Source organism: Balaenoptera ricei, chromosome 14, assembly GCF_028023285.1.
Source record: "Balaenoptera ricei isolate mBalRic1 chromosome 14, mBalRic1.hap2, whole genome shotgun sequence".
Lineage (NCBI taxonomy): Eukaryota > Metazoa > Chordata > Mammalia > Artiodactyla > Balaenopteridae > Balaenoptera > Balaenoptera ricei.
In genome coordinates, this window is record NC_082652.1 from 7,026,405 (window position 1) to 7,048,209 (window position 21,805).

Here is a 21,805-nt window from a genome sequence, read left to right on the forward strand (position 1 = left end):
AAATGTAAGTTTTTTTATTAATTGAACTTTAGAGACAAATGAATAGTTTTATAAAAACATTGGTTGTATGTTGCTTGTCTTCTCCTTTAGGATGTCTTATTGTTACGTTTATATTTTGAATGCTGCTGGCTTCATATGATACTATAAACTTTTACCCTCTAAAAATTTTATTTTTTATTTGGGATATAATTTGCATATCATGAAACTCATCCTTCTAGAGTGTACAATTCAGTGGCCTTTAGTATATTCACAAATTTGTGCGACTATCACCACAATTAATTTTAGAACATTTTCTCACTCAGAAAGAAACCCCAAACCTCTTAGCCACCTCCCCCCAATACATGCTCTTCTCAGCCATTAGCAACCACTACTCTGCCTTCTGCTTCTATGGGTTTACCTATTCTGGGTATTTGATGTCAATAGAATCAAACCATATGTGACCTTGTGTGTCTGGCTGCTTTCACTGAGCATCAGGTTTTCAAGGTTTATCCATAGTGTAGCATGGACCAGGACTTCGCTCTTTTTTATGGCTGAGTAATATTCTGTAGTATGGATACACCACATTTTGTTTATCCATCCATCAGGTGATGGATGTTTGGGTTATTTTCACTTTTTGGCTATTATGAATGATAGTGCTACGAACATTTATATTTTCAAGATTTTATGTGGATGCATTTTCAGCTTTCTTGGGTGTATAACTAGGAATGCTTAACCTTTTCCTCTTAAATAACTTTTCTTTCCCATGCATTACCAAGTTTTATTCTTCTGTGCATAATTTTACAAACAGTGTTTTGCTGCAAAATGCCAGTTATATTCTAGACATTGTTTCTTTGTCTTTGATGGGTTGTTTGTTTGTTTGTTGTTTTTTGTTGTTTTTTGGTGCTGAAACTGGGATAGTTTTGATGTTTTTTTAAGTTATCTTTGTCTCCTCCTAAACTATAAACTTCATGAAGTCAGGGACCTTTCTTGTTGATCTTTTTTTTTTTTTTTTTTTAAATTAATTGATTTATGTATTTTTAGCCGTGCTGGGTCTTTTGCTGCCCACAGGCTTTCTCTAGTTGCGGTGAGCAGGGGCTACTCTTCATTGTGGTGCGTGGGCTTCTCATTGAGGTGGAGCATGGGTTCTAGGCGCATGGGCTTTAGTAGTTGTGGCACACAGGTTCAGTAGTTGTGGCTCTAGAGCGCAGGCTCAGTAGTTGTGGTGCACGGGCTTAGTTGCTCCGTGGCATGTGGGATCTTCCTGGACCAGGGCTTGAACCCGTGTCCCCTGCATTGGCAGGTGATTCTTAACCACTGCGCCACCAGGGAAGTCCTCTTGTTAATCTTATATTTCTAGCACCCTAGTGCCTGCCATCTAGTGGATTTGCAATTAATGATTGTTGAATGAATATTGACATATCAGATGTTTTGAATTTTCTCTTTTATTTTCATTGTAAGTGAGAGAATAGGGTAAGAAATGCTTTTTGTCCCTCTAAATATTAATGTGGGGCAACAAATTCCAGCTATGCTTTTGGAATCATTTCCCTAATAGCCATGGTTATTTTTTCCTCATTAAAGTCATCTACAGGTGAGTCCTGGAATCAGAATGCCTCAGACAGTGGTTTTCTGTGTATTATTCTATAGGGTAATCCTTTCTAGTCTCCATCCCAGGATATAACAGAATATCAAATTTGTTCATTTCCATTTATGTGTTTTGTTTTATTACTTTTCTTTTATATTTAATGTCCACAGATTATTAGCGGCTATTGAGACATCTATTTTTTTTATTATTATTAAAAACAATGTATTATCCTTGTCTTTGTTTTGTAGAGTGATCTCAGAGAACGCTTCAGTGCAGCCAGCGGTGCCTCCAAAATTCTGCAGGAACGAATTGAGGAAATGAGAACAAGTAATAAAGAAAAAGACAATACCATCATTCGACTGAAATCTAGACTTCAGGATTTAGAAGAGGCATTTGAGAATGCTTACAAACTCTCAGATGATAAAGAAGCAAGACTAAAACAAGAAAATAAAATGTTTCAAGATGTAAGTGACAAGTAACTCAGTGACGTGGTTGGCTAAAAGTAATTTCAAATATTGTAGTCTTACAAGCTATTATGATTTTTTTCCATGTTTATTTTCATTTTATGTAACTTTGCTGTAGCTGCAAATATACGTATACTTTTCTGATCGAGTTAGTTGGGTCTTATCTTAAAGCAGGAAGTCAGGGCTTTCAGAACTATGGTGTCACTCCCACACCTTTCTGTTTCTAGCAGGGCAGCCTTTGAGCTATCTTAAAGCAACATCTGTGTGTCTGGCAGGTACAGTGGACCAGATTTAGAACAGGCTTGATAAAATTTTTCACTTTGATTTAATTTCACTTAAAATTTAGATTTGTATAACATTGAAACTGGCTTAGGTTTTTTGTTTTTTTTTTTTTTAAGTAAAATCTGAAAGTATTTCGGCTGTTGATATTTTCTTTCTCATAGCTTTAGATTTGATTCTTGCTGCTTTGTTTTTTAAAATTTATTTTCATGAAGGTAATACATGTAAATGGTTTAAATGGTCAAATATCAAATGAGAAACAGCAATCTTCTTCACCTCTCCCTATCTTGGAGTCCTCTACCCTAGAAGCCATTATTTTCAGCTCTTTTAGCCGTTCCTTCTAAAGTTTTGCTCCATGTTTCTAAGTAACAAACTTACATTGCTCTTTTTTTTTCCCCGTCAGTTTCAGACATTATATATTGACTACCCTCTGTGCAAGGTCACGGTGTAGCTTTCTTATACCATTTGCTCCCCAAACAAACACTCCCCCCCTCTTTCCAATGTGATTGATATATTAAATTGATTCTGAGAAGCTTATTCTTTTACATTTGAACAACTCAGAAATTGGAATTCATCTTTATAGTGTCATATTTTAATTGGCAGCACTTTTTCCTCTTAGTATTTTAGTAAATAATATTAAATAGCATGATTTCTGGTTAGTGGTGTCTTAGACTTTAAATATGATATATTATCATTTATAAATGAATCAGAATTCAGTGTTTCTTATGTCTATGCAAATATTTTTCAGAGCTAAGTTGCAGTGTTCAGTGATTGCATTTCCTTTCTCTTACAATTTTTATTTTTCCTAGACTTAATAATTGCCTTGTCTTTTTATCTGCTTGCTTAGTTTTTTTTACATGCATAGCACTTCCTTTCCTCCCGCCTCCCCAGTATCTTTGCTTCAGTCTGAACTGATTGCCCTTGAGGTCTGATACACAGATTTCTAGGACTTGCCTTTGTCATCATCCTGGGAATTGTCTTCGCTTCTTTCCTGTATTGAATCTGTCCTTTTGTGTGGATTCTATATCTTCTTTCTTGGTTTAACTCTGTTTTGCTAGAGTACATCTCCTGAGAAAAAGAAGGCATAAGAGACAAATTTTGAGGCCTTCCATATCTGAAAACTTTTATAGTTGCAGTCACACTTTACTTTTTAAAAAATACTTTATTTTTTAGAACAGTTAGAATTACAGAAAAATTGAGGAGATAGTGGAGTGTTCCCATATGCCCCACACCATTTCCCCTGTTATTAACATCTTGCATTAGTATGATACCTTGGCCACAATTAATGAGCCAATTTTTTTTTTTTTAATGTTTGTTTATTTTGGCTGCTCCGGGTCTTAGTTGCCACATGCAGCCTTCTAAGTTAAGGCATGTGGACTCTTGGTTGCAGCATGGATGTGGGATCTAGTTCCCCGACCAGGGATCGAACCCCGGCCCCCTGCATTGGGAGCGGGGAGTCTTACCCACTGGACCACCAGGGAAGTCCCAATGAGCCAATATTGATACATTATTATTAAGTAAACACCACAGTTTATTCAGATTTCCTTGCTTTTTTCCTAATGTTCTTTTTCTGCTCCAGGACTCCCTCTAGCAGACCAGATTACATGTGGTCTTCATGTCTTCCTAGGCTCCTCTTGGCTGTGACAGTTTCTCAGACTTTTCCTGTTTTTCATGATCTTGACAGTTTTGAGGAGAACTGGGCAGGTAGTTTGCAGTATGTCCCTTGGGATTTGTCTAATATTTTTCTCATGATTAGACTAGGGTTATTAGGAGGAAAATCACAGAGGTAAAGTACCATTTTGGGCATATCATACCAGCAAGCCCTATGTTTTTTATTCCTTTATAGTCATTTTAGTAAAGTTTCAGGAGGGAGTGCATATGAACACTCCGTTCAGTGTGCCATATTTGTTTAGAACTTTACATGGTTTGGTTATTACTGTTCTCATTCATACACATTAATTGTATAATTTTAGTGTGTGTGAGTACATGAGCTCCTGGTTTTTAAAACTTGTATTTCTTAACATCAGACCTACAGAAAGTTGCAAAAATTGTGTGAATAATTTTCATATACCCTTCACCTAGATTCTGAAAGTCAACATTTTATAATATGTGCTTTGTCATTCGGTCCACATATAGTCTAAAGATTTTTTCAAAAAAAAAAAAAAAAAAATTTTTTTTTCCAAACTTTTTTAGAGTAAGTTAGAGATATAATGCATCTTCATCTCTAAATACTTCAAGGTCTATTTCTTAAAAACAAGGGCAGTCTTTTATATAACCATAGCAAAATTAGGAAATTAACATTAATATAGTAATCTAATTTATACATGCCATTCAATTTTTTGCAAATTATACCACAAGTATTCCTTATACCAAAAGAAACTTTTTTTCCCTTGTTCAGGATCCGATCCAGGACTACATGTTGCATTGAGTTGTCACATCTCTTTTATCTCCTTTAACCTAGAGCAGATCCTCAGTTTTTCTGTCTTTTATAACCTTAAAACTCTTTGAAGATCATAGACTAATTGTTTTATAGAACTACGCCCTCTAACATGGTAGCCTCTAGCCACATGTGACTATTTAACTTTACACTGATTACAGTTAAGTAAAACAAACAGTTCAGTTCCCCAGTTGCACTGGCCACATTTCAGGTGCTCAGCGGTCACACGTAGGTAGTGGCTGCGGTGTCGGGCAGCGCGTGGGGACCGCATCTGTCATCACAGAGAGTCCGTTGGCCAGCACGTTGTGGAATGGTCCTTAGTTTGGGTGTGTGTTTCTTCGCGGTTAGATTGGGTTGTCGTGATGCACAGGAGCCCCTCTTAGCACTTCCGGTTAGGAGGCCCGTGGGAACTGTGTGAGTGTCAACTCCAGTCACTTGGTGAAGGTGGGGTTTGCCAGGGGTCTCCACTGTAAAGTTATATCCTGCCCCTCCCCCACTGCAGTTAACATGTAACTTATGAGAGGGTAATTTAAGACTCTGTAAATCACCTTTTTCTCATCAAACTTTTACCCACTAGCTGTAGCATGCCCTGATGTGTCTTGCCTGAAACCACTAATTACTGTGGCGGCTGCCAAAGGGTGTTTTTTCTAATTCTGTGATTCCCTCTACATTTTACTGCAGGGAGTAGTCTTCCTTTCTTCTTTATTTCTGCTTATCAACGTGGACTCATGGATGCTTATTTTATTCAGTGAGGTAGTCTTTTTTACTCTGTTTATTATTTTGATGCTTTGTCTTAGCTTTGGCCTGAGGGGTACGTGTGAAGCTGGCTTCTGTGGCCTTTTGACAGGTTCCCGTCATTCTTTGAGCACATCTAGACTTCCTGCCACAGCCGGATGTTCCAGGCCCATCTTGTACTTTTCTAGCCCCGGCCTTAAGTCCGTCATTTTTCCCTGGAGCCCTGGTTCCTTTAAGTGGAAGATGGTATTTAGAAACTTAAGATCTAGGTATGTTCATTGCTTCTGGGATGTCATTGTCTTTAATTAAAAACCCATCATTATTTGAGTAGCAGTGAAGCACAAAGGATAGGTAGAATGTTGTTTTCAGCTGAAATTACATGAATATTTCCAGGGATAACACTGACTTTTTCCACATTTATCATGTCAAACATTTTAAGCACACAGAAAGGTATAGAGTAATGCATTAAATCCCCATATACTGGCCATCCGTAGATACTGTTGAAAGACACTCTTCTACTCCTCTCCCTCCCACCCTAGAGGTGCCTGCTATGCTAATCGTGCTCTTGGTTATCCCCACTCTGTTCTTTTTACTTCTACTATATATGCACGTTGTTTTAAACAATATATAGTAATGTTTTGTATGTTTGTAAACCATATGTGAATTGTATTGCACTGTATCCTTCTACCACCTGTTTTTCTCTCTCAACATTGTTTCTAAGATTTGCCGTGTTGATACATGTAGTTTTTATTCTTTTTTATTTAAACATTTGTATGTGAAATATTTCTGGTATATACAAAGGTATAAAGAATAATATAACACATACATGTAGACCCACCACCCACCTTAAGAATTAAAATACTGTAGATGCCGTTGAGGCCCTCCATGTACCTTTTCTGATTACCTCTGCCTTCTTAGAAGTAAATGTCTGTCTTTGTATCATCATGTTTGTATGGTTGCTTAGTCAGTGTTGTTTGTTCGGCATATCTTAAAACTATAAATGCTATCATACTGTATTTACTGTTCTGAAACTTTCTTTCCTTTGTAAGACTTATCCAAGCTGATGCATACAGCACTAATTCACTTGTTTTCATCCCTGTGTAGTATTCCATTGTGTGAGTATTCCACAATTTATTTATCCATTTTCCTGCTTCCAGTTTCTTTTTGTTGCTGCTATGAGCAGCACTCCCATGACCATTCCTGTATGTATCTCCTCTGCCAACGTGTGCAAGTACCTCTAGGGTGTCATTGCAGTTACCAGAGCTGCAAAACAAATGACCCCCAAACTGGACATATTCTGCTCATGGGCTTGGAGGTCTAGGAACTTGGACTGGGCTTAACAGGGACAGCTTATCTCGGCCCAGCATTATCTGGGACCTTAGCTGGAAACTCAGAAGTTGGGGTCTTTGATGATGGCTGTCGACTAAGGCTGCAGTTTTTTCCATGTTTGCTTCCATGTGGCCTCATTTGGGCTTCTTTGCAGCATAATGGTTGAGTACCAAGGACAGGCGTCCTGAAAGAGCTTCCTGACAGACACAGTGCCTTTCATGACTAGCCTTCTGGAAGCTTTCTAGCATCTTCTTTTTATTCCTGGTATTCTGATAGTCCATAACAGTGTTTGGGGCACAGGTTCTTCCAACCTGGAAATTAATGTCTTTTAGTTCTACAAAACTTGCTGATGTTATTTCTCTATTAATTTCCTGCCTCTCTCTCTTCTCTTTCTCTGGAACTTTTATGAGTAGATGTTGTATTGCATGGGTTGATTCTCTAAGACTTATTTATGTTTTAGTGTTCATCATGGCCTCTTTGTCCTTTATCTTCCAGTCTTAGTATTAATTATGTCTTTTCTCATTTTTACTTTCTAAGAGCTCTTTATTCTCTGCTAGTTTTTCAGAGCTTTCTGTTCTTGTTTTGTGAATATAACATTGTTATTTCTCTGAGGATATTAATAATAGCTTTCTTTTTTTTTAAAGATTTATTTATTATTTATTTTTGGCTGCGTTGGGTCTTAGTTGCGGCACACAGGATCTCCGTTGAGGCACGTGGGATCATTTGTTGTGGCGCGTGGGCTTCTCTCTAGCTGTGGCGTGCAGGTTTTCTCTTCTCTAGTTGTGGCGCTTTGGGTTCCAGAGCACGTGGGCTCTGTAGTTTGCGGCATGTGGGGTCTAGTTGAGGCACGCGAGCTCAGTAGTTGTGGCACGTGGGCTTAGTTGCCCCGTGGCATGTGGGACCTTAGTTCCCTGACCAGGGATCGAACCCACATCCCCTGCATTGTAAGGCGGATTCTTTACCACTGGACCACCAAGGAGGTCCCAATAATAGCTTTCTTTTGATACTTTTCTTTAGTTTTGGTTCATTATTTCTTCTAAGTTAACATTTCATTTTGATTTGAAGTCTGTTTCATATGGAATTTTTTTTTTCAAATGTTGGTTCTTTGGTAGGTTCACATTTAAGAGGGAGGCAGTAAAAAGCTATTTGGAGACTCTGTGTGCACAGATGGGACTTACTTCCTGGTACCTTCACTTACAAGCAGTCGTAAGTGATGCACCAGGCATTTGGTTAGGGAACCTCCAGGTGTGAATGTGTCTTTTTTTTCTGGGGTTGTTCAGTTTTCCCAAAGAAAAGTCTTCTGGTTTCTTGTCTGGAACCTATCAGCCAGGCTCTGGTGGCAGTGAGGGAGGGGAGAGTCAAGTGGGTTTTTTTTTTGAAGACTTTTCCTTAGTCATTTTCTCTTTATCTCTTTGCCTCCCCCTCCCACCCCGCTATCATACTTGTGTTTCCAAAGTTGCATTTTTCTCTCACAGTCATGTCTTCTATGCCCTGTTGCCTGGCTGAACAGTCCACTGCTGTATGGGGTGGGAAAAGGCCCTGGGCTCTAACCCAGGACTTTGAACCAGCTTCCTTTGGTCAGCCTTGTGCTTCAACCCTGCCCACCACTGAACCTGGGGTTCAAGTTGTGAGCCTCTCGGGGTTATGAAGAGATCAACCTACTTGCCATTAGCATCCTTTATTCAGACTCTGGAAGTTGTAGCCTTGTTGCATCTTCATTGAAATCTCTCACTCGTTGCTGTTACCTCTTTTGTTTTCTCTTTAATTGCTTCATTGTTAATTTAGTGGGATCTCTGGATAAAAAGAAAATCCTGTGATGAATCTCTCTTCTTTCACCAGAAGTCTCACTTATGTATTTTTAAATAAATTACCTAATTATATTAGACTTTGGGGATTGTACCTTTACTCTGTGGAACTAACTTAACAAAAGGTAGTGTGCAAACAATTCCAAAGAGAACAATGCAAATACATTTTAATCTTTTCAAATACTGCTTACTTAAAGGGCATTGACTGAAATAAATTATTTGTTTTACTTTCTGTTTTGAAATAAATTGAAATTTACAGAAAACTTGCAAGAACTGTCATACTCCTATATCCTAGGATCACCAGTTGTTAACATTTTGCCATATTTGCTTTATCATGTCACATATATATATTTTTTCACACACATACATTATATATATATATATTTTTTTTCTTGAACCATTTGAGAGTAAGTTGTAGACATTGAGCCCCTTTACTCGTATACTTTTGGTATGTGTTTCCTAAGAAATACATCCATAGTCACAGAAAAATTTTCCAAATAAAGAAATCTAATACTGATGCAGTCCATATCCAAATTGTTCCCTTATGTCACCTTTTTCCCCAGTCCAGGATCCATTCACTCATCTCTTTAGTTGTCTTTAATCTGAAACAATGTGTTAACCTTTTTCTTTCATGACACTGGCATCGTTGAAGAGTAAGGGCAGTTATTTTACAGACTGTCCCTCCGTTGATATTATAATATTTAATTTTGTGGTGCAATTCTTTGTTTTTCCTTGTAGCTTTTAGGAGAGTATGAGTCCCTTGGAAAAGAACACGAAAGAGTAAAGGTAACAGTTGATCATTCATGTTCTGAACTTCCTGTCGGGGCAAAAGCATTAGTTTGGAAGTCGAGAGATCTGACCCTTTCTCCCTTTCTCTTCCCCTCCTCTGTCCCCATCTGGCTATTTGAACTAGAGCGCTCACTTATCCTCTCGTGTCAGTTTCCTTATTTTCAAATATCTGCCCATTTAACTCACAAATTTGTTGAATTTGTTAATTTAACAAATATTTATTGAATGGCTATTGCATTTGAGATGAGATGAAATTTTTAGAAGAGGGTAAAATACCATACAAATGTAAATAATTATTTAATACTACTTAAATATAAGGTTTTGTTTTTCAAAACATTAGCTTTTGTGGGGTTGAGTTAATTATGTTTAAATTCTTAATTAAAACCCTGTTTGGGATCTACGTATTTGAATTCAGTGAAACCCCACAATAAGTAAGTGGAGTCCAAGTTGTTGCATAAAATGCAGGGTTGTGATTATTCAAGGTTAGTGAAACGGCCTGCATAGCTAGGTAGCCAAGATGTCTGGGGTTTCAGGGGCCAATTGTTATATCTGAAATCTCATCATTACAGGTATTTGCTTTGCCATTTACTGAGGTTTTAGTCAAGTTTGTGTTTAAAATATGTCCATTTTAACACTGTTTCTAATCAAGCAAAGCATAATAGGCTTTGCTTATTAAACAGGGGGCTTACACACAGCTATTTGTATAAACCAGTGTTTTGCTCTTCATTTTTTCCCTTGAATTATGTATATTGGCTCTGTGGCTGATGCCATACTTGCTGAGTATCTGCATAATTTTCTTTGTAGCTCTCTGGTGTAGTCTTAGGTTAGTTTTATATTATACATTTTAAAATAAAAGGAATACATCTGAATATTTATTTTCAGTTATCTGAATTTTTCCTTTATTTTCATAGGATACATTAAATAAAACTGAGAACAAATTGCTTGATGCACATACTCAGATTTCTGATTTGAAAAGGTAAAATATATTGTCTTACTAATAAGCAAATGCCTCTATAACTGTTCTTTCAGGCCTTAAATATGTGTCTATATTAAAAGTGATGAAAAAAGCTTTTCTTGGGGATTTTTAAGCACTTTGACATTCGATTTTAATCCTCATCTTCCCTTCACCTGGAAATACATTTGATTTTAGCCAAAGATTTTTAAATGATTAAAATATATTGGTGGCTGTGCCTGAAAGGTGTGCATGTCCCCAAACATTATGTATTTACTTAGCATAGGTAAAACCTAAGTGATACTAAATCATTGAAAAGAATTTTAAGCAGTAGTCTAATTCACTGAATTATCTTTGTGCTCCAAAAAGAAAATAGCATTCACACCAATTTTGTGGTTATCTACTTTCTTAAAGACCTGGTCTGGGGACTGTATTCATGATCTGATTTGCTTACTTAGGGAAGGAACAGTTGTTAAGTGGTCCCTATGGCAAATGATTAGATATTTCTAATTGGCTTTAGCGTATATTTTTGTAGGTTTATTTGGAGATAAGTGATGTCCCTGATTTAGAGATTTTATTGCACTCTTAAGGACTTCTTATAGGGAAGAACAGGAACACTGTCTAGCTTTCTTGTCTGCTCAAGTCTTTTCTGTGAAGCATTCAATTCTAGGGATCGTTTGTTATCAGTTTGGTATAAGCATTAGCCCTGTTAGAGCTTTCTCCCTCAAACCTTCCTTGCAACAGAGTAGGTAAGAATTTAAGTTTAAAAGATGAGATGGAGACATATTCAAAGTTCTAAAAGACAGAAAGAATGCCAAGATATCCGCTAAACAATTAACTGGCCAGAGTGCTTATTTTCTCTTGGTAAGCTTGAAGATAAGCTTTTATTCTGAACACAGCACAAATTAGATGAGCTGCCTATAGGTTGAGAGTTGTTCAGAACAGGAAGTTCTTTTTAATAGCTCTGCTTTGGATGGTAAGCCTGCTTCCTCTTTTGTGAGAGCCTTACCCGTGTATATTTCATATGAATACATACATATTAGAATTAAACATGTTAGAATTGCAATTTATTTGATTACTTGAATTTATTTTATTTTTATTTAATTTATACTGTGTGTTTTTATCTGTAGTAAAATTTCTAAATTTTTTTTTTTACTTTCTGTATTAAATGTATTTGTTGTTCCCTTTTCCTTTACTTGTAGCATATGAAATGCTCCTTTGTAGAGTTTTTTCTATTTGCCTTCCTATTTATTCTCTCTGATTTTTTCCAGCTTTTTAAAGTGTAATGTGGCTTTTTACTATGAAAAAGGTTTATGCATGTGCAGCTCTTTTGTCACCCCTTTCCTAGAAGTGTCTGTTAAATAAGTAATTTGTAGTTGACCTGTATTTTAAGTTTGTTGAAATGTACTTAATTTATCTTATTGCTTTTGAATTAGAACAATTTCAAAACTTGAAGCTCAGGTCAAGCAAGTAGAGCATGAAAATATGTTAAGTCTTCGTCATAATTCTAAAACTCCTATGAGACCCTCACGTGCCAAGTAAGTTACTTCGTTTAATCTCTCTGTAAAGCTAGTAATAGGTGCACCCTGTAATTGAATTGAGACACTCATCTGTCTAAATCGTGAGGAAGACACAGTTAAATGTCATCACAGAACTTGATGCGTAAAAACATCTAACTGTTAGATATTGTGAAAGCTCATATGCAGAGGCATTTGCCGAAAGGTAATGTAGAATCAGATTGGGAGTGAGGAGAATTGGGATGTTTTATGGTTTTTGACTCTGCCCAGCTGTGTGACCTTAGGCAAATCACTTAATTTTTTGGAGCTCAGTTTTATGATCTGTAAAAACAAGGACATTGGGCTAGAACATCTCAAAAGGACTTTTAGCCCTAAACTTCCAGAAATTTTATTCCCATGTTAATGGAAGGAATTATGAAGATGGATCTGCATTACGTTGTGTGGATTTTTCTTTTTAGTTTTTCCAAATTAGCTTTGTTATAATCTAAGAGCATTATCTTGATGATTCATTTATACAGTAAGTTTTTTTCATATTAGAATTGTTTTTATTGTGATTTTGATGTAAATAAAGAGTATTAAATGTGTAGGTCATAACTTCCTAATATTGATGTTTTATCAGAAAAAGATTAACTTGCAAATGTTAACCTAAGTTGTAATTGTCAAATTAGAAACTTTTTCTAGATCTTTACTAATTAATATTAGTAGGACATAATGAATTATTGAAAGATAAGATAATGTAAATAACTGAAATTGGACATTTGAGATTGAACAAAAAGGAGGGCTAAAGTTGGAGTCAGGGAAGGGCCTTTCTGTGGAGGTACGCATTAACGGAGAGGGAAGACGTGCAGAGTCGTTCAGGTGGGAGGTGTGGAGGGAGGGGTGTTCCAGGCAGAGACAGTGCTCTTGCTGAGTCCTGAGGTAGGAAAGAGCTTAGTCTTACGTTTGAAGAACCCAGAGGAGGCTCATGTGGGATAAAGGAGCCCCAGATAAAATCACAGACCCATCATACATAGCTTTCTAAGCCAGGGTCAAGGGTTTGGATTTTACTCTAAGTCCATTGGGACACCTTTGATGGGTTTTATATAGTAAAATTGTGTCACCTGATTTCTATTTTTTTAATGCACCTGCCATGAGGAGGGGAAAAGAGTAGAAGCAGAGAGACTAATTAGGCTCTTGCAGGGCTAGGAGAGAGATGGTGCTAGCTGGGTGGTGGCCATAGAAATGGATAGACGAGAAGGATTTGAGAAGATTCTGGAGGGTAGTACTCACCAAACATGGTTATGAATTGGATGGCAAGGTAAGAAAGGGAGGCATCAGGTAAGTCCTTTGTTTCTGTCTTGAACAGCTAAGGGTGTCACATTGAACCAGGGAGGAGATGGGAAGAGCAGACCATGGGGTAAAGATCAGAATTTCCGTCTTGAAGATTTTAGTTTGAGATTCATGTAAATTCCAAGTGGAAATCAAGCAGGTGATGATAAATTTCCGTTTGGAGTGCAGAAATAAGGCTGGAGTTACAGATATTGGAGTCGTCTTTCTAGATAGGGCTTAAAGCTATTGGATGGATGCGTGTGTTTAGTGAGAAGCAAGCCCAGGACAAAGCTCTGAAGAACCCCAGTGTTTTGGCGTTGGGTAGAGAAGGAGCTGGCAAAGGAACCTGAGAAAGAGCTGCTGGAAACCAGGAGAAAGACTGAAGCAGCTGTTGAGAGAGCCAGTGAGATGAAGGATGAGGGTCTGTTAGATTTGTAAGCTGGAGGTTCCTGATGACCTGGAGGGCAGTTGGCATGGAGTGATAGAAGCGGAAGCCAGTTGTGAATGTATCGAAGAGTGAACGAACACAATCTAGATGTCTAACAGCCTGAATGTCAGTATATTGTGATACATTTATGCATAATACTGCTCAGCATGACAGTGCACAGACTAGATTGGGGGTTGGCAAACTACAGCTCCCCAGCCAAATCTAGCCTACTGCCTGTGTTTTTTGTTTTTTTTTTGCTCCGGGCTGCACAGCTTGTGGGATCTTAGTTCCCTGACCAGGGGTTGAACCCGGGCCCACGGCAGTGAAAGCGCGGAGTCCTAACCACTGGACTGCCAGGGAATTCCCATACCACCTGTTTTTGTAAGGCCTGTGAGCAAAGAATGGTTTTTGTTTTTAAATGTTTGGAAAAAAAAATTCAAAGAATAATATTTCATGACACCTGAAAGCTATATGAAATTCAGCTTTCAGTGTCCAGAAATAAAGTTTTATTGGAACATACCTAAGCTTATTCATTTGTGTATCGTCCATAGGTGCTTTGTGCTGCAGTGACAAAGTTGAGTAGTTGTGACAGAGACTATCTGGCCCATAATACCTAAAATATTTATTATCTGGCTCTTTACTCACAGTTGCCAACCCCATAACTAGCCTGTCAAAATGGTTTAATCTTAAGAACATAATATGGAACAACAACAAAAAACTAGTTGCAGAAGAAATTGGGTACTAGTTATATCGACTTTAGCATGTAAATCAGCTCTGCAGATCTTACGGGTCATACAGATGGAGTAAACGTGTAAAAGCACTCATGGGGATGCTGAACACAAATTTAGCATGAATGGTTGCTTTTGGGAAGAATGAGGTTGGAAAGGTACACGGGGGACTTCTGTGGTATCTGTATTGTTCCGCTCCGTAGAATTCTAAAGGATATACAGCAGAGAATCAAGATTTTATAAAGCGGGTTAGTTGGTGCCTGAGTATCATCTGGATGTCTTCATGCTTGAACTATTTTACATTTAAAAAAAATAAATTTATTTATTTATTTTTAGCTGCGTTGGGTCTTCGTTGCTGCGCACAGGCTTTCTCTAGTTGTGGCGAGCGGGGGCTACTCTTCGTTGCGGTGCACAGGCTTCTCATTGCGGTGGCTTCTCGTTGCGGAGCACGGGCTCTAGGCGAGTGGGCTCTAGAGCGCAGGCTCAGTAGTTGTGGCGCACGGGCTTTGTTGCTCTGCGGCATGTGAGATCTTCCTGGACCAGGGCTTGAACCCATGTCCCCTGCGTTGGCAGGCGGATTCTTAACCACTGCGCCACCAGGGAAGTCCTACATTTTTAAAGTGAACAGGAACCAATAAAGGATTAGTATCCAGAATATAAAGAACTTCTACAAGTCAATAAAAAAAGAGAACCTCCTCAATAAAAAAGTGATAAAAGAATATGAACAAGCTGTTCACAGAAAAAGAAACCTAAATGGCTAATGAAAATGAAAAGATGCTCATTTCACTAATAATTAGAAAATTGCAAATGAAAACAGTAATGGGATACCACTCACACCATCAGACAGGCCAGTCATTGTAAAATTTCACAAAGATATGAAGAAATAGGAACTCTCAAACTACTGGTTGGACTGAAAATTGGTACAGCGCATCTGGAGAGTGATTTGTCAGTATCCAGTAAGACTGAAGATGTGCACACCCCAAATTCCACAGTTCTAGTGTAAGGTATTTACCTTTGAGAAATTCTGACACATGTTCATTATGGCATTGTTGAAAGGTGATACATTAGAAACTAAACATCCACCAACAGGAGAAAGGATAAATGACTTGTGATGCAGTCATACTGTGGATAAACTATTAAAATGGTAGAGCTATATATATTAACATGGGTAAGTCTCAAACATAATGTTGAGTAGAAAAAGCAGCATTAAAAGGATGTGTACATTATGCCCTTTATGTAATTTTAAAAATGCGAACAACCATATATATGCTATTTATGTCTTACAATTAAAAACACATATGGTAAGATGTTAGCATTTATTAAAACTAAGTATGGGCAAGTGCTTGTTATAGTACTCTTTGTAATTTTCTAAGAATGTTTGAAATGATTCTTAATTTAAAAATTGAGGGGAAAAGGAGTGACTGGGAGCTGAAATGAAAATACTGATAGATAAAAGAGGCAGCTCTTAAAAAGTTTGGTTGTGAAAGGGAGCAGAGAGAGGAAGACAGAAGCTCCTGTCTCGTGGTTTCTATTTTCTCTCTGGAGTGTGATGCAAGGTTATCACCTGACAGTCAAGGCTGGGGCGAGAGGTTTGAGGAGAGTGGAGAGGGTGTCAGATAGTCATATTGGGGAATCGGAGCTCTTTAATTACGGAAAGATGTGTTGGCAGCCAGTGTTGGGCGTCCACTTGAGATAGTGATAGTGATTCTGTGGTGATACCCCAGTCTACACAGCTGGGCAGCTTTTTTTCCAGCAAAGCTCAACTGTAGGAGTACAGACACAGAGGAAAAGTGAGCTCACTGTAGTCAGACAGGCTTAGGTTTTGCTGCCAGTCAGGTGCGATGGACAGTGAGCAGGGAAGGGGGTCCAGGCGATGAGTACTGATTACCAGGAGTGTGTGTTGGGGTGGCGGTGGGAGTGGGGTGAAGAGGAGCCCGAAAGCTAGGAGGGGCTGGTGCACAGGGAAGGGGAGGCCCAGGGTCGTGGGCGTCGCGGTGAGAGCGCCGTGGGGATGCTCGAGCACGGGAGCCACAGGATCTTTGGAGCTTTGATTTCTGAAGGGGGCTGTCTTCTCTGGGATGATGCACCCAGTGAGCGTCCTCTGCAGGGGCGACTGAGGAAGGGAGTCGAGTCGCTGGCGGGAGTTCGGGGCAGCTCCCGTGTGCGCGTGGAGGGCGCGCGGGTGAGGGCAGGAGGCAGTGCGGAGAGGATGGGGCCTCGAGTGACCGGAGTGTACGGTGCGGTGAGCCTCAGTCGGGCCGGGCTTCACAGTCTCAGGGAGGAACGTCATGGTCTAGAAGTGCACTGTTCAGTACAGCAGTGCCGGCCCCCACAGCTGTTTAAAGCTAGCTGCGTTGCAAGCGTTCACGAGCTCGTGTGTATGTGGCCGGTGGCCACGGTATTGGGCTGTGCACATGGAGGGCGTTTTCTGTCTTCACAGAAAATTCTGTCGGCGGTGCTGGTCTGGGAGGAACAGGCAAGGTGCTCTTGCTTCACCTCAGGGCCCTGAGCTCGACGGGGCATAAAGGGTGTGAAGTGCGGTGAGGGGCTGGGCCGGGGTGTTCGGAGCCGGGTACACGTGACGGTACCTGAATCTGGACTGTTCTTCTGAAACCAAGAATAACAATTCAGTTGGAGCTGAAAACTGTAACATAGAGTTCATCTAGCTAAAATAAGATTGTTTTATGCGGTTCTTAAATTCCTGTGTAAATGTGGAAATACTATTTCAGAGCAGGTTGTTTTCTGTATGTGCTCAGTCTACACTGGAGTGCAGACCGTGCAATGCCTGAGAACACTTTCGTCCTCACAGCACGCTGGCGAGCTCCGACGTCAGCCGGCGGAAGTGGCTGATCCCGGGAGCAGAGCATTCCATCTTCACCGGGCAGCCTCTGGACACGCGGGACAGCAAGGCAGACAGCCACCCTGAGGACACCTGCCTTCCTGGGTGAGACAGCTCCGTTGACGATCATATTTAGAGACTGTTAGGTTTTCTTAGAGATTTCAGTTGCCTTTCAAAGTTCAGGAAGTTGTAAAGAGCCATCTCCTTGTTCCTTTTATGTCTTAATTTTGAGGATCTGATTTTTACTTTATTTTGAAAGGCTAGTGCTTTTCGGAAATTTTCCTTTTGTAGGCCGTGCAGAGCTATCTCCACCTGTGCCGCTGGCGTAGTGGTGTGCCCTGTGCGCGGGCTTGCAGTTAGGATGAGAGGTTGATCCCCGCCCTCCATATGGCTGAGCCCCCCTGAGCAACCTCGTTCATTTACTCCAGAGTGCCATATAAATATTATACGTCTGTATGCTCTAGGCTGTGAAAAGGATTGGGAAGCACTGGTCTATTCTATACAGGCTCAATTGTATTGATTTGCCTTGTAAAGCATACGTATTCATTGTGGAGTAACTGTCAACCCTCATGTTATTCCCCTAGTAATCCCAGTAAACCATCTTAGTTCAGGCTGCTACAACAAATTACCCTTGACTGGGTGGCTTAAGCAACAAACAGCTATGTCCTACAGTTCTGGAGGTGGGCAGTCTGAGATCAGGGTGCCAACATGGTTGGGTGCTGGTTCTGTCCTCACATGGCCTTTCTTTGGTGCATGTGTGCAGGGAGAGATCAAGATGTCTCTTCCTTATTTTATAAGGGCACTAATCTCAGCATGGGGGCTTTACCCTCATGATCTCATCAAAACCTAATCACCTCCAAAAGGTGAGGACAAGAATTCGTCATAAGAATCGCATTCAACATAAGAATTTTGGGGAGACGCAGATATTCCATTCATAGCACCGTGTGTCTTACAATTATTATTTAAGGTACCATTCTCCTCTGGAAAAGGATCCTTCACCTGGAAGTTCACCGACAAGTTTATTGATAAAAAAACAAAGAGACACTTCAGACACACCAATCATGAAAGTTTTGAAAGAATTTGATGAAGAAAAAGTATTTAAAAATTGGGGCACACAGACAGAGAAAGAGGATACCTCAAATAGTAAGTATTTTATTCCTTGTTTGATAGAAATATAGATATATAGGTCTCTTCCCCTTTCTCCCCCAATTATATTACCTTCTTAAAATGAAATGCCTCAAGTAATAAAAAGTTAAATTTATTTTTATGCTGTTTCGGCCCCATTGCAGACAGTTGAATCCCCTAGTTGTTAATTTTTTTAAAAGTAATTAATTAATTAATTTGGCTATGACGGGTCTTAGTTGCAGCACACGGGATCTTCATTGAGGCATGTGGGATCTTTTGTTGCGACGTGCTGGCTCTTCATCGTGGCGCTCGGGCTTCTCTCTAGTTGTGACGTGCGGGTTTTCTCTCTCTAGTTGTGGCGCTCAGGCTCCAGGGCGTGTGAGCCCAGTAGTTGTGGCACACCGGCTTAGCTGCCCCGCGGCATGTGGGATCTTAGTTCCCCGCCCGACCAGGGATCAAACCCCCGTCCCCTGCATTGGAAGGTGGATTCTTTACCACTGGACCACCAGGGAAGTCTCCCCCAGTTGTTAATTTATCATTGTCGTCACATACGTACCTTTTCAAATGACATATTATGTTCTGATTATTAAAGATTTACATGGCATTCTTAAGGATATTTGAAAACTTTCCATATCAATTTGTCTTACTTGCACACATCAAAAAGTTATGACAGGCATTTGGTGTTCATAAAGTGAGATGTAACATTTCCTACTCTCCCTTTCGTGGTTACTGAGCATCTATCAGTAGGCCAAGAAGTATGTTTAATACTGTTTATTTCACAGGTCCGGGCACTTGTACTTTCTCTGGTGCTTATTTAGTTGGGCCTGCTAATTACGTCATTAACATCTTTGGCATTGCATTTCCAAAGCAGTATCTGCTAGTAAATAAATTAGTGACCTGCTTTCTAAAAATAAACTCTTGAAAAATCACCTTGAATGCCAGTTGTAAACAGAGAACCAGAATGAATTCATTAAAAACTCCCGCATTTTTCTTCATCAAGCATTTTTTAGCATTGTAATGTGGTGCATTTTGCAAGTAATCATTATGATCTAGATGGTGAGAAGAATTGCTTGCTTGGTGTAACCATCTGTTAATAAAAAGCAGATAACTGAAGCTAGGTTTGTTTTGTTTTTTTGTTTTTCTTTTTTTACATTTTTCTGTTACAGAACTAGTGACTCCTCGGCAAACTGACACTTCAGTCAATGCAAGTCGGTCCCCAGAGAAAGGTGCCCAGCAAAGACAAAAGAGATTTAATTCTGCTTCACAGAGATCGTCATCTTTACCACCTTCAAATCGTAAATCAAGTACTCCAAGTAAGAGTTAGAGGTTTATGTCTCTCGGGCTTGGAAGAGTGGCATCTGAGCCGTACACACTGTTTGATGCTTTCTGTTTCCCTTACACTCTTCCTAGCACCTAGTACAGTGCTCTGAACACAGAATCCCTAAATATGATCTTGTTCAATAACACCGTCTGATTGCACAGTTACTATAACTGAAGAAATTCTCACCATTTATCAAAGTGAGGTTTTTGAGTGTGTCCCACAAATGTTTTGCAACTAATACCACTTCACAGTTTTTGAGACAAACTCAACTAGATATTTTGACAGCTATCTAATTAAACATTAGTTCAAACAAATTAAGCTAGCCTGAAAAATGATGTCTTTTTCCGTATATTTACCTAAGGTTACTCAGCATTAGTCACCTTTTTCTTTAGCCAATTATACGTGTGGTCTTAAAGTTAAGCATTGGGCTTCTGTATCCTTAATTTCCATTTCCATAACTGCTGAGGAGATTTGTGTATGACTGTGTTATTAGGAATGTTCACTAGTGCACTGGTGTTTCCATCTTATTTCCAGTTGACTTCTAAAATCCTGAAAAACCAGTTTTGAGTCAGAGCGCTGCAACTACAGTCTGATACACTAAAATCTTGCCAGTGGTTTCCTCTAGATGTTAGGATTATGAACTATTTTTACTTTGTATACTCTTATTTATCTTTCAGAAAGTTTTACAATGAAAATGTATTCTTAGTTAGAAATAAGGTACTGAAAAAGAAGCTGTGCTCTGCCAACCTAGCACATACATAGAAGGAACAGACTGTCTCCTCTTCGTTTTCCTCTGTAGCAAAAAGAGAGATTATGTTAACACCAGTGACTGTGGCTTATAGTCCAAAGCGATCCCCTAAAGAAAATTTGTCCCCAGGATTTAGTCATCTACTTAGCAAAAATGAAAGCAGCCCGATTCGGTAAGTTCTCTAAAATTGTTGAATAAAATATATATAGTATTGATTTTTTTTAAATGTCAACTTATGCCTCTAGCTGTCACTAATTTTTCAGTTGTTAATGGGGATTCTGTGGATTTAAATCATTTAAATAAATGTCATACTAAAAATAAAAAAGTACTATAATACGTGAAAACAGTTTTTAAGTATGTAAACTGGCTACTATAAAATTTAAATACTGCCTCAGAACCTCTTCCAGCTTTTGGATATAGAATGATAATTCTTTGTTCTCCTGAAAAGGTATAAGATACAGGGGAAATTGGGGGCCATTTGTACGAGAAAGTGGGCTGCCCTGGTATGGCCCTGGCACTAAACATAAGTTTACCTGTGCTCCTGAGAAAGTTGTCCCCTCTGAAGTGTGGTTGGAAGTGTGTGCTGTGGTGGGAAGACCACTGACTCTTAAGACATGAGAGCTGGTGGCCCAGCTCCGGCAGGGTCTTGGGGAAAACTACTGAAGCACGTTGAACCTCAGTTTCCTCTTCTATAAAACGGGGATAATAATGCCTACCTGCTTATTTCATATGGTTGTTACAAAGATCGGATGAGATAATGTATTGGTAAACGCTTTACGTCGCCAGTATGTAAATATAATTTTGTGTTAGAAAATATAAATTAAATTTCAGTTTTAAAAAATTGTATGACCACCTTTCTCTTTTAAAAATATGTGAATACGTAAGTTAACTGGATGCCAGCTCATCTTTCTAGTGGAGATAGAGAACATCAGTTAACACTTTTTTTCTCACAAGTAACTTGCTTCATTCAATAGATTTGATATACTTTTGGATGATTTAGATACTGTTCCTGTGTCTACAGTACAACGTCCCAATCCAAGGAAACAACTCCAGTTTCTTCCTCTAGATGACTCAGAAGGTATCTTTTCCTAAAAAATTATCAGTTATGGTTTTAGTCTTTCATTTTGTGAGTTTCTGGTATCTTTTCAAGGTTCTAAATGTCATTATATCCTGCACTTAAATCTTTTTTTACCCAAGGGCCTCTAAAAATAAGCATTTGTGACACTCATATTGTGTCAATGTTGTTATCCTCATTGGAAAGTTGGGAAACCAAGGTACAGGGGATGTTAATGTTTAATTACCAGGGCCATACTGTTCAGTTTTTTATATTCTGTAACTTATATGCACCTTCTTTTTCTCATTTATATTTTAAGTTTCTTTTTCTCATTTATCCTATAAAGTTATAAGATAATGTATGTGAAATCACTTGGGTAGGCCCTTA

At 39.0% G+C, this 21,805-nt stretch overlaps 1 protein-coding gene across 11 annotated transcripts in view; it reads left to right on the forward strand.

The window, feature by feature from the left end:
• The window catches only part of MPHOSPH9 (M-phase phosphoprotein 9), a 55,138-nt gene that overhangs the window by 26,051 nt on the left and 7,282 nt on the right, over positions 1 to 21,805 (forward strand). For 10 of the 11 annotated variants that reach the window (XM_059894197.1, XM_059894195.1, XM_059894196.1 and 7 more), the window contains 9 exons: positions 1,810 to 2,025; positions 9,349 to 9,396; positions 10,311 to 10,375; positions 11,788 to 11,889; positions 17,141 to 17,275; positions 18,138 to 18,313; positions 19,462 to 19,608; positions 20,416 to 20,536; positions 21,339 to 21,442. In XM_059894197.1, the coding sequence (XP_059750180.1) occupies positions 1,810 to 2,025; positions 9,349 to 9,396; positions 10,311 to 10,375; positions 11,788 to 11,889; positions 17,141 to 17,275; positions 18,138 to 18,313; positions 19,462 to 19,608; positions 20,416 to 20,536; positions 21,339 to 21,442 (1,114 nt within the window). Of the gene's footprint in view, positions 1 to 1,809; positions 2,026 to 9,348; positions 9,397 to 10,310; positions 10,376 to 11,787; positions 11,890 to 17,140; positions 17,276 to 18,137; positions 18,314 to 19,461; positions 19,609 to 20,415; positions 20,537 to 21,338; positions 21,443 to 21,805 lie in introns of those variants that run through there. The other variant, XM_059894204.1, reaches the window with a different exon arrangement.